We start from the raw sequence: 15,000 nt of genomic DNA, 5'->3' as shown, positions 1-15,000 counted from the left end.
GTCCCCCCATGTGGCTGTAGGTTTTCCCAGTCAATCTCTTTATGATTGAAATCCCCCATTATAAGCAATTTTGTCCTACCCATATGAGCCCTCCTGGCCACTTCAGCTAGTGTATCCACCATTGCCCTATTGCGCACATCATACTCTTCTCTTGTTCTCCTACTGTTAAGTGGTGGGTTATACATCACTGCTATCATCACTTTTGAACCACCAGTCTGAAGTGTTCCTACAATGAAGTCGTCTGTTTCCCTTCTTTCCATTCCTCCCATCTCCTCAAAACTCCACTTTTTTTTTGTGCAATGCTACTCCTCCCCCTCCTCTGTTCTCTGTCTTTCCTCATAATCTGATGTCCAGGTGGAAAAATTGCATCTGTTATCATCCCTGTAAGTTTTGTCTCTGTTAGTGCTATGATGTCAAGTGATGCATCAATGATGCGTTCTTGCCACTCTTCACTCTTATTTGCTATTCCATCTGCATTGGTGTACCATACCTTTAGCTTCCTTTCCATTACTGTATTTTGGGAGATGGAAGAGGAAGGTGCAGGCAGGGAGGGTGGGAGGCAGGGCACAATATTATGGGAAGCTGCTGTGATTGTCGAATTAGTGCTTAGGGGGAAGGTGGCTATGGAGTGAGTTTTTTTTTCTGTTTACTGTGTTTGGTTGATATGTGGTGACAGGGGTTGAGAGGTTTCTGTAAGAATATGTGTTTGATGTTCCCCCAAAGGCTGAGTTTTCCTGTCAGTCGTTGCCTGTCTTATCTCTCTTTCCTTCCACTGGTTCTGTCTTGCTCTCACTTTCAGTTGTTCCCTTTCCTTTCGTGTTCTGCCTCGATTGAGGAACACTTTTTGATAATCTGGAGAGTCCTTTAACATTAGTTTCTGTTGTAGTATCCTGTTCCGTACCACATCTGTCTTGAATGTCAATCTGATTGGTCTATTTTTTTCCCTCGAATACCTCCCAAGTCTGTGAAAATTTTCTACCTGAGACATGTCCCTCTCTCCTGTTATTGCAATGATGTTCTTAATCCCTGTTTTCTCCCAATGCTTTCTTTCATAGGTCTGCCCTTCAGCCTCCTGAAGCTCATGAATAATTATTGACCTCTCCCTCTCCTCTTCCCATTTCTTTTCCCTCTGTCTCTATGGATCTGATTTAAACATCTCCTTTGCTGTTTCATTAATCATCTCCCAGACACCATGATGGCCTAAAATTACTGCTGCAAAAGACTGCTTAGATCCATCCCCTCGTTCACAAATACCAGAGACAGCACTGGTCCTAGGACTGACCCCTGTGGGACCCCGCTGGTCACAGGTGCCCACTCTGACACCTCTCCACGTACCATGACTCGCTGCGGTCTTCCTGAAAAGTATTCCCTGATCCATTGTAGTGCTTTCCCTGTTATCCCTGCTTGGTCCTCCAGTTTTTGCACTAATCTCTTGTGTGGAAATGTGTCAAAGGCATTCTTGCAGTCCAAGAAAATACAATCCACCCACCCCTCTCTCTCTCTTGTCACAGGATTTCCCGTCCCTGAAACCACGTTGGATTCTGTTGATGAGTGTGTGTGTGTGTATGTGTGTGTGTGTGTGTGTGTGTGTGTGTGTGTGTGTGTGTGTGTGTGTGTGTGTGTGTGTGAGTGTTTTGAGTGTGTGTGTGTGTGTGTGTGTGAGTGTGTGTGTGTGTGTTTTGAGTGTGTGTGAGTGTGGATGCGCGTGTGTGTGCATGTATGTGTGTGTGTGTGTGTGTTTGTGAGTGTGTGTGTGTGTGTGTGTATGTATGTGTGCGTGTGTGTGTGTGTGTGTGTGTGTGTGTGTGTGTGTGTGTGTGTGTGTGTGTGTGTGTGTGTGTGTGTGTGTGTGTGTGTGTGTGTATGTGTTTGTGTGTGTGCGTTGTGGAAGCCGCTCACTAGTTGCAACGATAAATGAAGAAAATATTAAATATAAATTTTGTATCGGATATTATTATAAAAGTGAAGCTGCAAATGTTTAACTCGAATGAGCATTAATTTATTTTCATGCTGAAGGAAAAACAATTAAAATTAATTAAGATCAATTTTCAAGTGATTTTCTGTAAAAACTGGGCTCAAAAAATACACTGTTTTCAGAAAAACGATTAAATAACAGACAATTAATATATCAGATATTTTGAGATGAAGTTAATCTTATTATTTCAGCCTCGAGAAGGAAGACAAAGAACGTTCAACTAAATTTTAGGTAAAGAATTAAGTAGATAATAATATACTTTTGCTTCTTACGGTTGAGCCTAATAGACGTACAAGCACTGGCCATGTGGACGTTACTTTAACGCATATAACCGACATGTTTCTCATCTTTTGTAGATGAATGGTTCAGAGAACCGACTTGTTGATAAATTAGACACATGTACAACTCTTGGGTATCTTTATTGAGGAAACGTTTCGCCACACAGTGGCTTCATCAGTCCATACAAAAGAGAATCTTGAAGAACAGGAGGAGAATGAGGTAATCAGTCCCTCAACCTTGAGTCGATGTGGTCAGTCCATCAATCTTGAATAGAATACGGCATACGTACTGAGAAGGAGCTTATAAACCGTTGGCAGGAGAGGTGCAGCAGTCATAGGTCGTGTAACATTTGTTCAATGTTGAAGTAGGTCGTGCCCAAGAATTAGGCAAGCGACTGTGTGGCGAAACGTTTCCTCAATAAAGATACCCAAGAGTTGTACATGTGTCTAATTTCTCATCTTGTGTATCTGTTTAAGGTTTTCAGATCTACAAGGAGCACCTGTTTTTCAAGGGCGTACTTTATCAGGCTGTTATTATCATACTAATTTTACAACTTCATCTTTCATAAATATGTTTTTGGTTAATGGTGCTGTTTAGCAACATCTTTCTGTTAAAGCTTCCATTGACAGCAACACCTCCTCAGGGCAGGTGAATTTGTCAACGAAATCACAGCACTACAACCATTTCTGTCAATAAGCTGAACTTTAACATGTAACCCGAAGTGAATTCTTTCATGTTTCAGCTTGACCTAATGAAGCAAATGGACGAGGGCGACATGTCGAATTACAAGTCCAACGGAGAGTTTGACTTGGTTGCGTTCACGGCGGCTAAAAACATTACCTACTACTCTTGCTGCCCTGAACCTTACCCAGATATAACCTTCACTATCAAACTTCGACGGAGACCTATGTTTTACGTCTTCAACCTGATCCTTCCTTGTGTGCTTATCAACGGCATAGGTAAGTCTTCTCAGCGTTAACTTGATTTTTTTGTCTATTCCTCGATCTCATACTCAACAGTATAATTTTTGTGTTATGCTGTGTCCTAAGTTGTGTTTACAACGTAATATCTAACTATGTTCGGCTCCTTGGAATTGGTGTAATCTACTACGATCTGTTGTATAATTGTATCGTAGACAAAAATTAAAAATTGCTCTAGGTACTGAGGATACTGTTAATTAAGTTAGATAATGTTTTACCACACAGGATAGCTTCATCAAGTCATATCATGAGTAATGGAAAGGAACATTATATACAGGTCATTGGTGAAGCGTAGTTGTTTCATTTCTTCCTCCCTATTTAACATATTCTATGGTCTTTAATCCTTGAATCATTGTAGGTCAATTGTAAGCTGTAGCAGTGATTTCAATGGTAGTGTGAATCACCTGTAGGAATCACCTGTTGGAAGTTTCTCTTCAAGAAGATTATAACCAATTGTTTAACAACATCATATGTCGCTTGATCCTCATCTATAGTTTTGGAGATCTGTATGATATTTGATCTAAAACGGCGTCTTGTAACCTTTTGGTTTTTCTTAATGACGTATTCTGCAGGTATCTAGCCATGAGAACTGCATGTTTGCCTCTGTCTATAAAGCACGCGCTCTTCTGGTTATAAGGTTTACATTCATACTTGTGTATGAAGGTTGTGTTGTGTCGCAGTGATGAGACTAGAGCACGCACTGCCTGGGATCTTGTATTCTCCTGCTTCTGTATTGTGATGATGGCTGGCGTTGGGTCGGGACAGCTCGAACATGGTTTTGAATGCCACACTAGTGTTGACTTGTTTGAAGGCGCTGGATTCGTTGTCGTTTACGCAACTAGAAAGTGTTCTCCCACTGTTGAGTACCTGCTGTGGGACATGCACCTTTGACCATCCCAAAAAAAAAACAACATCCAGTATTGGGCTCCTGCTTAGGCATGATGGGACATACACAGATGATAGCCAAGAAATGAGTGAGATATTAAAGTCCCAATATGACTCAGTGTTCAGCGAGCCACTGCCTAAACTAAGGATCGACAATTCAAATGAATTCCTTACGAACGAAACCCAAAATATGGTCATCCCAAAAATCTCGGATATTATTCTAACTTCACAAGACTTTGAAGAGGCAATTAATGACATGCCCACGCACTCTGCCAAAGGCCCAGACTCGTGGAACTCCGTGTTCATCAAGAATTGCAAGAACCCCTATTGCGTGCCTTCAGCATTTTATGGAGAGGGAGCATGGACACGGGGGTCATCCCACACACACTAAAAACAACAGACATAGCCCCACTCTACAAAGGTGGCAGTAAAACAATTGCAAAGAACTACAGACCGACATCACTAACATCCCATATCATAAAAATCTTTGAGAGGGTTCTAAGAACCAAGATAGCCAACCACCTAGATACCCATCAGTTACACAACCCAGGGCAACACAGGTTTAGAGCAGGTCGCTCCTGCCTGTTCGAGCTACTGGACCACTATGACGATGTCCTGGATGCTGTAGAGGATAAACAAAATACAGATGTAGTATACACAGACTTTGCAAAAGCTTTCGACTAGTGTGACTATGGTGTAATAGCACACAAAATGCGTGATAAAGGAATAATGGGAAAAGTTGGTAGATGGATCTACAACTTCCTGATAAATAGAACACAAAGAGTAATAGTAAACAGAGTAAAATCTCAGGCAGCCACAATAAAAAGCTCTGTTTCACAAGGCACAGTACTCGCTCCCCTTCTATTCCTCATCCTCATTTCTGACATAGACAGACATGTAAGCCAAAGCTCCGTGTCTTCCTTTGCGGATGACACCCCGATTACCATGGCAATGACCTCCATCGAAGACTCCGCGAGACTCCATGCGGACATGGACGCCAAGCCCATAATGATTCTCTTCAAATCGCTAGTACTTTCTAGGCTGGAATACTGCTGTACATTAACGGCCCCCTTCAAGGCTGGCGACATTGCAGACCTAGAGAGTGTACAAATAACTTTCACGGGACACATAAGTACGATAATGCACCTAAACTACTGGGAACGGTTGAAGGCCCTTGATCTGTATTTCCTCGAACGCAAGCGAGAGAGATGCATGATAATATACACTTGGAAAGTCTTAGAGGGATTGGTACCAAACCTGCACACAAAAATCACTCCCTATGTAAGCAAAAGTCTCGGCAGGAGATGCAACATTTCCCCAATGAAAAGCAGGGGCCCCACGAGTACACTGAGAGACAACACAATAAGTGTCCGGGACCTAAGACTGTTCAACTGCCTCCCAGCATACGTAAGGGGGATTACCAAAAGACCCCTGGCTGTCTTCAAGAAGGCACTGGACAGGCACCTAAAGTCAGTACCTGACCAACTGGGCTGTGGTTCGTACAACAGCTTCCGTGCGACCAGCCTGGTTGATCAGACCCTAATCCACCATGAGGCCTGGTCTCACACCGGGCCCAGGGGGCTTTGACCCCCGAAACCCTCTCCAGGTAAACTCCAGGTCTCCAGGTAATGTCTGCAATATAAAACTGTGAATAAAGGAAGAGTGAATCTGGATAATATAATGACAACAACATTAAAATGGCCCTTACGAAGCTCACTGCTTCATATTCTCTATACCACTGCTTTACCCCCAACGATAAGCTTAACAAATAAACTGCCTTCATTAATTTCTTTATTAAGGCGTAGAGTACATGCAGAACAGAAATTATTCAAGATCAGTGTAGCACTCGGCTCAACATAATGATATAGGATTAGAACCCATGTTGTACTGGCCTGCCTCATGGTAATCAAGAACCACTCGTCCGTGGTTACAATATATATATATATATATATATATATATATATATATATATATATATATATATATATATATATATATATATATATATATATATTTCGCCTGCTCTTGCGAATTCCTTGCATTGTTAAAATCTCTTGTAAGGCTGATGCATGCAGGGGATGAGATGAAAAGCTGTAATCCTTCTCCCTGAAAGCTGACTGCCTTGGATCAACGTCTAGCATTGTGCTAGGCGCCAAAGTATTGTCCAGTGTGGTGAGAATGATATAGCACTACGTACCTTGTTCCAAGGTTCGTAGGTTCGAGTCTCCTTCGGATATACATATATATATATATATATATATATATATATATATATATATATATATATATATATATATATATATATATATATATATAGTGATGCAAGGAGGAAAGAGTATATGGAGAAAAAAAGAGGTTAAGAGAGTGGTGAAGCAATGTAAAAAGAGAGCAAATGAGAGAGTGGGTGAGATGTTATCAACAAATTTTGTTGAAAATAAGAAAAAGTTTTGGAGTGAGATTAACAAGTTAAGAAAGCCTAGAGAACAAATGGATTTGTCAGTTAAAAATAGGAGAGGAGAGTTATTAAATGGAGAGTTAGAGGTATTGGGAAGATGGAGGGAATATTTTGAGGAATTGTTAAATGTTGATGAAGATAGGGAAGCTGTGATTTCGTGTATAGGGCAAGGAGGAATAACATCTTTTAGGAGTGAGGAAGAGTCAGTTGTGAGTGTGGGGGAAGTTCCTGAGGCAGTAGGTAAAATGAAAGGGGGTAAGGCAGCCGGGGTTGATGGGATAAAGATAGAAATGTTAAATGCAGGTGGGGATATAGTTTTGGAGTGGTTGGTGCACTTATTTAATAAATGTTTGGAAGAGGGTAAGGTACCTAGGGATTGGCAGAGAGCATGCATAGTTCCTTTGTATAAAGGCAAAGGGGACAAAAGAGAGTGCAAAAATTATAGGGGGATAAGTCTGTTGAGTATACCTGGTAAAGTGTATGGTAGAGTTAATATTGAAAGAATTAAGAGTAAGACGGAAAATAGAATAGCAGATGAACAAGGAGGCTTTAGGAAAGGTAGGGGGTGTGTGGACCAGGTGTTTACAGTAAAACATATAAGTGAACAGTATTTAGATAAGGCTAAAGAGGTCTTTGTGGCATTTATGGATTTTGAAAAGGCGTATGGCAGGGTGGATAGGGGAGCAATGTGGCAGATGTTGCATGTGTATGGTGTAGGAGGTAGGTTACTGAAAGCAGTGAAGAGTTTTTACGAGGATAGTGAGGCTCAAGTTGGAGTATGTAGGAAAGAGGGAAATTATTTCCCAGTAAAAGTAGGCCTTAGACAAGGATGTGTGATGTCACCATGGTTGTTTAATATATTTATTGATGGTGTTGTAAGAGAAGTATATGCGAGGGTCTTGGCAAGAGGCGTGGAGTTAAAAGATAAAGAATCACACATAAAGTGTGAGTTGTCACAGTTGCTCTTTGTTGATGACACTGTGCTCTTGGGAGATTCTGAAGAGAAGTTGCAGAGATTGGTGGATGAATTTGGTAGGGTGTGCAAAAGAAGAAAATTAAATGTGAATACAGGAAAGAGTAAGGTTATGAGGATAACAAAAAGATTAGATGATGAAAGATTGGATATCAGATTGGAGGGAGAGAGTATTGAGGAGGTGAATGTATTCAGATATTTGGGAGTGGACGTGTCAGCGGATGGGTCTATGAAAGATGAGGTGAATCATAGAACTGATGAGGGGAAAAGGGTGAGTGGTGCACTTAGGAGTCTGTGGAGACAAAGAACTTTGTCCTTGGAGGCAAAGAGGGGACTGTATGAGAGTATAGTTTTACCAACGCTCTTATATGGGTGTGAAGCATGGGTGATGAATGTTGCAGCGAGGAGAAGGCTGGAGGCAGTGGAGATGTCATGTCTCAGGGCAATGTGTGGTGTGAATATAATGCAGAGAATTCGTAGTTTGGAAGTTAGGAGGAGGTGCGGGATTACCAAAACTGTTGTCCAGAGGGCTGAGGAAGGGTCGTTGAGGTGATTCGGACATGTGGAGAGAATGGAGCGAAACAGAGTGACTTCAAGAGTGTATCAGTCTGTAGTGGAAGGAAGGCGGGGTAGGGTTAGGCCTAGGAAAGGTTGGAGGGAGGGGGTAAAGGAGGTTTTGTGTGCGAGGGGCTTGGACTTCCAGCAGGCATGCGTGTGCGTGTTTGATAGGAGTGAATGGAGACAAATGGTTTTTAATACTTGACGTGCTGTTGGAGTGTGAGCAAAGTAACATTTATGAAGGGGTTCAGGGAAACCGGCAGGCCGGACTTGAGTCCTGGAGATGGGAAGTACAGTGCCTGCACTCTGAAGGAGGGGTGCTAATGTTGCAGTTTAAAAACTGTAGTGTAAAGCACCCTTCTGGCAAGACAGTGATGGAGTGAATGATGGTGAAAGTTTTTCTTCCTCGGGCCACCCTGCCTTGGTGGGAATCGGCCGGTGTGATAATATATATATATATATATATATATATATATATATATATATATATATATATATATATATATATATATATATAAATATATATATATATATATATATATATATATATATATATATATACACCAGATATATATATTACACCAGATATATATTACACCAGAGGTGGACCCCATCCTATATATTAAAAAAAAAAAAAAAAAAAAAAAAAAAAAAAAAAAAAAAAAAAAAAAAAAAAAAAAAAATATATATATATATATATATATATATATATATATATATATATATATATATGTATGTATATATATATATATATATATATATATATATATATATATATATATATATATATATAAATGTGTGTGTGTTTGTGTGTGTATGTATATATATATATATATATATATATATATATATATATATATATATATATATATATATATATATATATATATATATATATATATATATATATATATATATATATATATATATATATATATATATATATATATATATATCAACCAAATCTTTCAGTGGGCTGCAGAAAACAATATGAAGTTCAACGATGAGAAATTTCAATTACTCAGATATGGTAAACATGAGGAAATTAAATCTTCATCAGAGTACAAAACAAATTCTGGCCACAAAATAGAGCGAAACACCAACTTCAAAGACCTGGGAGTGATCATGTCGGAGGATCTCACCTTCAAGGACCATAACATTGTATCAATCGCATCTGCTAGAAAAATGACAGGATGGATAATGAAAACCTTCAAAACTAGGGAGGCCAAGCCCATGATGACACTCTTCAGGTCACTTGTTCTATCTAGGCTGGAATATTGCTACACACTAACAGCACCTTTCAAGGCAGGTGAAATTGCCGACCTAGAAAATGTACAGAGAACTTTCACGGCGCGCATAACGGAGATAAAACACCTCAATTATTGGGAGCGCTTGAGGTTCCTAGACCTGTATTCCCTGGAACGCAGGAGGGAGAGATACATGATTATATACACCTGGAAAATCCTAGAGGGACTAGTACCGAACTTTCACACGAAAATCACTCACTACGAGAGCAAAAGACTTGGCAGACGATGCACCATCCCCCCAATGAAAAGCAGGGGTGTCACTAGCACTTTAAGAGACCATACAATAAGTGTCAGGGGCCCGAGACTGTTCAACTGCCTCCCAGCACACATAAGGGGGATTACCAACAGACCCCTGGCAGTCTTCAAGCTGGCACTGGACAAGCACCTAAAGTCAGTTCCTGATCAGCCGGGCTGTGGCTCGTACGTTGGTTTGCGTGCAGCCAGCAGCAACAGCCTGGTTGACCAGGCTCTGATCCACCAGGAGGCCTGGTCACAGACCGGGCCGCGGGGGCGTTGACCCCCGGAACTCTCTCCAGGTATCCAGGTATCATATATATATATATATATATGTATATATATATATATATATATATATATATATATATATATATATATATATATATATATATATATATATATATATATATATAGATAAGATCACAGTAAACAGGTGATTTCAGAATATGCAAAACAACCACTGTGAAAGAATAATGAAATTCCAAGCGTTTTCGTGACTACTCACATTATCAAGGAGCAATATAAGTAATGCACCCAAGGCATATGAAGGGTCTAGACCACACCTCACCATCACATCCCACAACAAAGAAACACCTGACGTGCGACTCATAAGAAAGAGAACATTGGACAAATAATAAATCTTAATTCATGGGGTTGTGGGTTGTGGGTTGCGTGGAGGACCTGTCTATTTGGGCCAGCGGGCCTGCTGCAGTGTTCTCTTTCTTATGAGTCGCGCGTCAGGTGTTGCTTTGTTGTGGGATGTGATGGTGAGGTGTGGTCTAGACCCTTCATATGCCTTGGGTGCATTACTTATATTGCTCCTTGATAATGTGAGTAGTCACGAAAACGCTTGGAATTTCGTTATTCTTTCACAGTGGTTGTTTTGCATATTCTAAAATCACCTGTTAATTGTGATCTTATTGCATATATATATATATATATATATATATATATATATATATATATATATATATATATATATATATATATATATATATATATATATATATATATATATATTTATATTGCCTCTTTTAATGTTATAATTTTTACCTTTTCACTATGTGTCTATGAAGTTTTTGATTGTGTTTGACTATAAGAAAATATTCTCCCAAAAAATGGTGCTTTTATAAATAACTTCTTTGGCACCAAAACTCTGCTACATCTCTCTCTGCTACTCATAGAAAACACATGATTTACCATCCCTACCAAATACTTTGAAGCTCCATTTTTGCACATTTTTAACACAGACACCAACACGGTAAATTAATATCATTCCTTTTTACTAAAACACTCACAACACCCCCCCCCCGTCCCTTACCTGTCAGTAATACTCTCCACAAGAGCCACTTGTCCTCGCCAATACTACATCATTCTCTTCCTCAGTCTCTCCTACTCACCCTCCACCATTCCTACACTGTGCTTCATCACCACTACCTCTTGTTGACTCCGCGTCACCATTTCTCTTCACTCACCAGCAATGCATCATTTGAACTCGACTTATTCAACATTTCATCACCCAGATTCATAAATAACAGCCAGAGCGACTTTAGAGATGGTAAATCACTGTTAGTCTTGATGACAACGTAACGAAAGTTAGACAGATGCAAGACGAATGGGAGGAACTTTGATTTTTGGACTTAAAAGTTGCTCACAAGAGACTAGGGCAAACGCTAGAGGAGTAGGCAGGAAAAAATAGGAATACTAAACACGAAAGAAACAGTGAATTACTGTCAGTGAGTAGGTGTTGGGATGGGCGAGTGTGACGAGTGGGATTCCACATGGATCAGAACTTGGACCACTATCATTGCATGTATGTGAAAACGACATTGCGGAAGAAATAGAGACAGAGGTGTCTCTGTTCGCAAATGACAAAAATTAAGAAGAAAAACAGCACCATGCGAAGCTCTCGCTCCGCATGGTGAAGGTCCGGGTTCAGTTCGCGGCGAAGTGGTGGAAACATTGAAAGTGTTTCCTTACACCGGTTGTCCATGTTCACCCATTAGTAATAATGGGTACCTGGGTACTAGTCGACTGGTGTGGGTCGCATCCTGGGACACAAGTGACCTAATTTGCCCGAGATGCTCTGCATAACAAACGGTTTCTACGTAGAAGTAGGTCACTCATGTCAACTAGGACTGTAGTCCTCGTTCATGTACTTGTAGACATGAAGATACTATTATTATTATTATTATTATTATTATTATTATTTTTAATAGTAGTAGTAGTAGTAGTAGTAGTAGTAGTAGTAGTAGTAGTAGTAGTAGTAGTAGTAGTATAAGATGAACCATATCAAATGATTCTCGACAAACTGAAACACTGGTCTGACAAGTAGATATTAAAATTTAACCAAGTAAATGCAAATTAATAAAAATCGACGTAAGGCACAAAAGACAGGAGAGAGTGCAGGCTCAGAGGAAAAAGGATGCAGACGCGAGCTCGGCGAGGATTGATTCACAACAGCACATGTCAGGCTCGGGAGAATAGAACCCGGATTTGATAGAGTATTTAAATATGCAACAGGAAAAAACCTGTATGTGTTTGCAACAAGACTTATCTCAGAAATGAGGTGTAAGATTAATGAGGGTAGACTAAATGAGCTAAACCAGACGACACTAGAGGACAGAAGGACTAGGAGGGATATAATTACGATGTTCAAAGTGCTGAAATGAATTGACAGAATGGACAGAGAGAGTCTTTTTGATAAGTGGGTCCCAGGTACACAAGGGCATAGATGGAAGTTAACAATACATTTGGGGGCACAGGAAAGTTAGGAAATAGTTCTTTAGTCCAAGAGTGGTCAGGATGAGGAACTACCTACACAGCGAAATGATGAAAGTAGATTCCAAATATATTTTATGAATATGTATGATGTGGTGAACACAGCCATGAGATACTGAAACCAATAGCAGTGAGCAGAGAAGCAGAGCCACGAACACAGAAACTGCAACTGCAACCACAAACACGTGACTACCAGTAGGTAAGTACAAAAACACTAATACATTCACACACACAAACACACACACACACACACACACACACACACACACACACACACACACACACACACACACACACACACACATACATACACACATACACATTTCTCTCTCTCTTTCTTTCTCTCTCTCCCTCTCTCTCCCTCTCTCTCTCTCACTCTCCCCCCGTCTCTCTCTCTCTCTCTCTCTCTCTCTCTTTCTATAGGCTTCTCTCTCCATCTCCCTTTTTCTATATTTCTACCCCTCCCTCGCATTTCTCTCTCTCATAGCCTTTTCCCTCACCCTCCTTTCACTGTCTCTCTCTCTCTCTCTCTCTATCTCTATCTCTCTCTCCCTCTCTCCCTCTCTCTACCCTTTCTCTCCCCCCTCACATTTCTCTCTCTCACCCTTGGTCTTATCCCTCATGGGTGGCTCTAGAGGACGGAAAACCAGAGATCTGGTAGACGAACCAGGGAGGAAAGACTGGGAGTTAGAGCTCCAAAAAAAGGGAGGAAGAGTGGGGAAGGAAGATAGTAGAGCTTGGTAAGAAAATGGAGGAGCGGATAGCTGAGGAGTGCAGGAAGTGGGAAGTACAGGTCTTAGCAGCAGAAGCTAGGATACAGTGCTTAGAAGAGAAACTGCAAAGCCTGAAACAGATTAGAGAGACAAATGACAATTCAGATGTGACATCAGGCGCAGACAAGGGGACGGTAAGCAACAACGGAGACATGCCGTATGCGAAGGCCTTATCAGACCCACGTGGGGCCAGGGAAAAGACGAGGAGTACACTAAGATCAAATGACAGGTCCAAAGACAATGAAGGTATGCTATATGCAGAGATTCTAACAGCCAACTGCAGTAGCAAGGGACAGCTGGTCATGAAAGACAGTTCACTGAGAATAGAAGTTCCAGATATGACAGGGACTGAAGGCAAGAACATGTCAATGGAAGGAAATAAAATGCCTCAGAGGAAGCAGATGGAGACTCAGTGGGAGGAGGAAAGGGCGAGGTCGGTTTTTGTGTACGGGCTCCAAGAAGCCAAGGGGGACAACTTTGAAGAAATAAAACAGGAGGAGAAAAAAATGATTGAAGGCATCATGAAAACAATAGGTGAGGGCGATATGACCCAGGTGACAAATTTTCAGAGAATTGGGTGGTTTGCGAGTGGAAGGATACGGCCTGTCAAAGTAATTTTCAAGGAAGAATCAGTTCGAACCAGGATTCTGCAACAGAAAACAAGACTGAGGGACAAACAGGTACCAGAGAGTATACCTCGACCGCGACAGAACACAAGACGAAAGGACTACACTGAAAGAGAGGGTACAGAGACGCAAGGAGGAACGAGAGGCAATGACGAAGATGAGCAGGACCCAGACACAGGAGGAAGGGCAAACACACCCCACAGAATCTCCCACCAAAAGACTCCAACCACGACATTCCCAACGCAACTGAGCAACCTATACTACAACCCACTCACTGTTCCCTCTGCCACCAACCCCCATATCACAAACCTCACCCCAACAGCTGTCCCTTATGGGCATTCTGACCCCACCCCCATCATCACAAACCCCACCTACACCACAGCCCCATATAGGCCCCCACCAAGGCTCTCGCTCCCCCAACCCCAATATTCTTGCATGACCACAATGATAGAAAGAAACTGAAAGTTTGGTACACAAACGCGGATGGAATAACGAATAAACATAAGGAGTGGAACGAAAGAATCAGTGAAAAATCCCCAGACATCATAGCAGTCACAGAAACAAAACTCGCTGAGACAATAACAGACACAATCTTCCCAATGGGATATCAGATCCTGAGGAAAGATAGAAGGAGTAGAGGGGGAGGAGGGGTTGCACTGCTCATAAAACACCGATGGGGATTTGAGGAAATGGAAGGCATGGACATGATTGGAGAAAGAAACTACATTGTAGGTACAATTCAGTCCGGAGAACATAAAGTAGTCATTGGAGTGATGTATAACCCACCACAGAACTGCAGGAGGCCAAGAGAGGAGTACGAAGAAAACAACAGGGTAATGGTGGACACACTGGCTGAGGTGGCAAGAAGAGCTCACTCGAGCAGAGCAAAGTTACTGGTAATGGGCGATTTCAACCACAGGGAGATCGACTGGGAAAACCTGGAGCCACATGGGGGTCCCGAAACATGGAGAGCCAAGATGATGGATGTGGTACTTGAAAACCTCATGCATCAACATGCCAGGGACACAACCAGAGAGAGAGGGGAGGATGAGCCAGCAAGACTGGATCTTGTGTTCAACCTGAGCAGTTCAGACATTGAGGACATCACTTACGAGAGGCCCCTTGGAGCTAGCGATCATGTGGTTCTGAGTTTTGATTATATAGTAGAGTT

General features: G+C 41.3%; 1 protein-coding gene across 1 annotated transcript in view; it reads left to right on the top strand.

The window, feature by feature from the left end:
* Nucleotides 1-15,000, top strand: part of LOC128702117 (neuronal acetylcholine receptor subunit alpha-7-like) — a 285,395-nt gene that overhangs the window by 77,175 nt on the left and 193,220 nt on the right. Inside the window, exon 5 of the mRNA XM_070099890.1 lies at nt 2,997-3,213. Within this exon, the coding sequence (XP_069955991.1) occupies nt 2,997-3,213 (217 nt within the window). The remainder of the gene's footprint in view (nt 1-2,996; nt 3,214-15,000) is intronic.

The sequence above is a fragment of the Cherax quadricarinatus genome, chromosome 70 (assembly GCF_038502225.1).
Source record: "Cherax quadricarinatus isolate ZL_2023a chromosome 70, ASM3850222v1, whole genome shotgun sequence".
Lineage (NCBI taxonomy): Eukaryota > Metazoa > Arthropoda > Malacostraca > Decapoda > Parastacidae > Cherax > Cherax quadricarinatus.
Note: the sequence above shows the minus strand (reverse complement) of the source record. Positions and strands in the feature narration are given on the sequence as shown.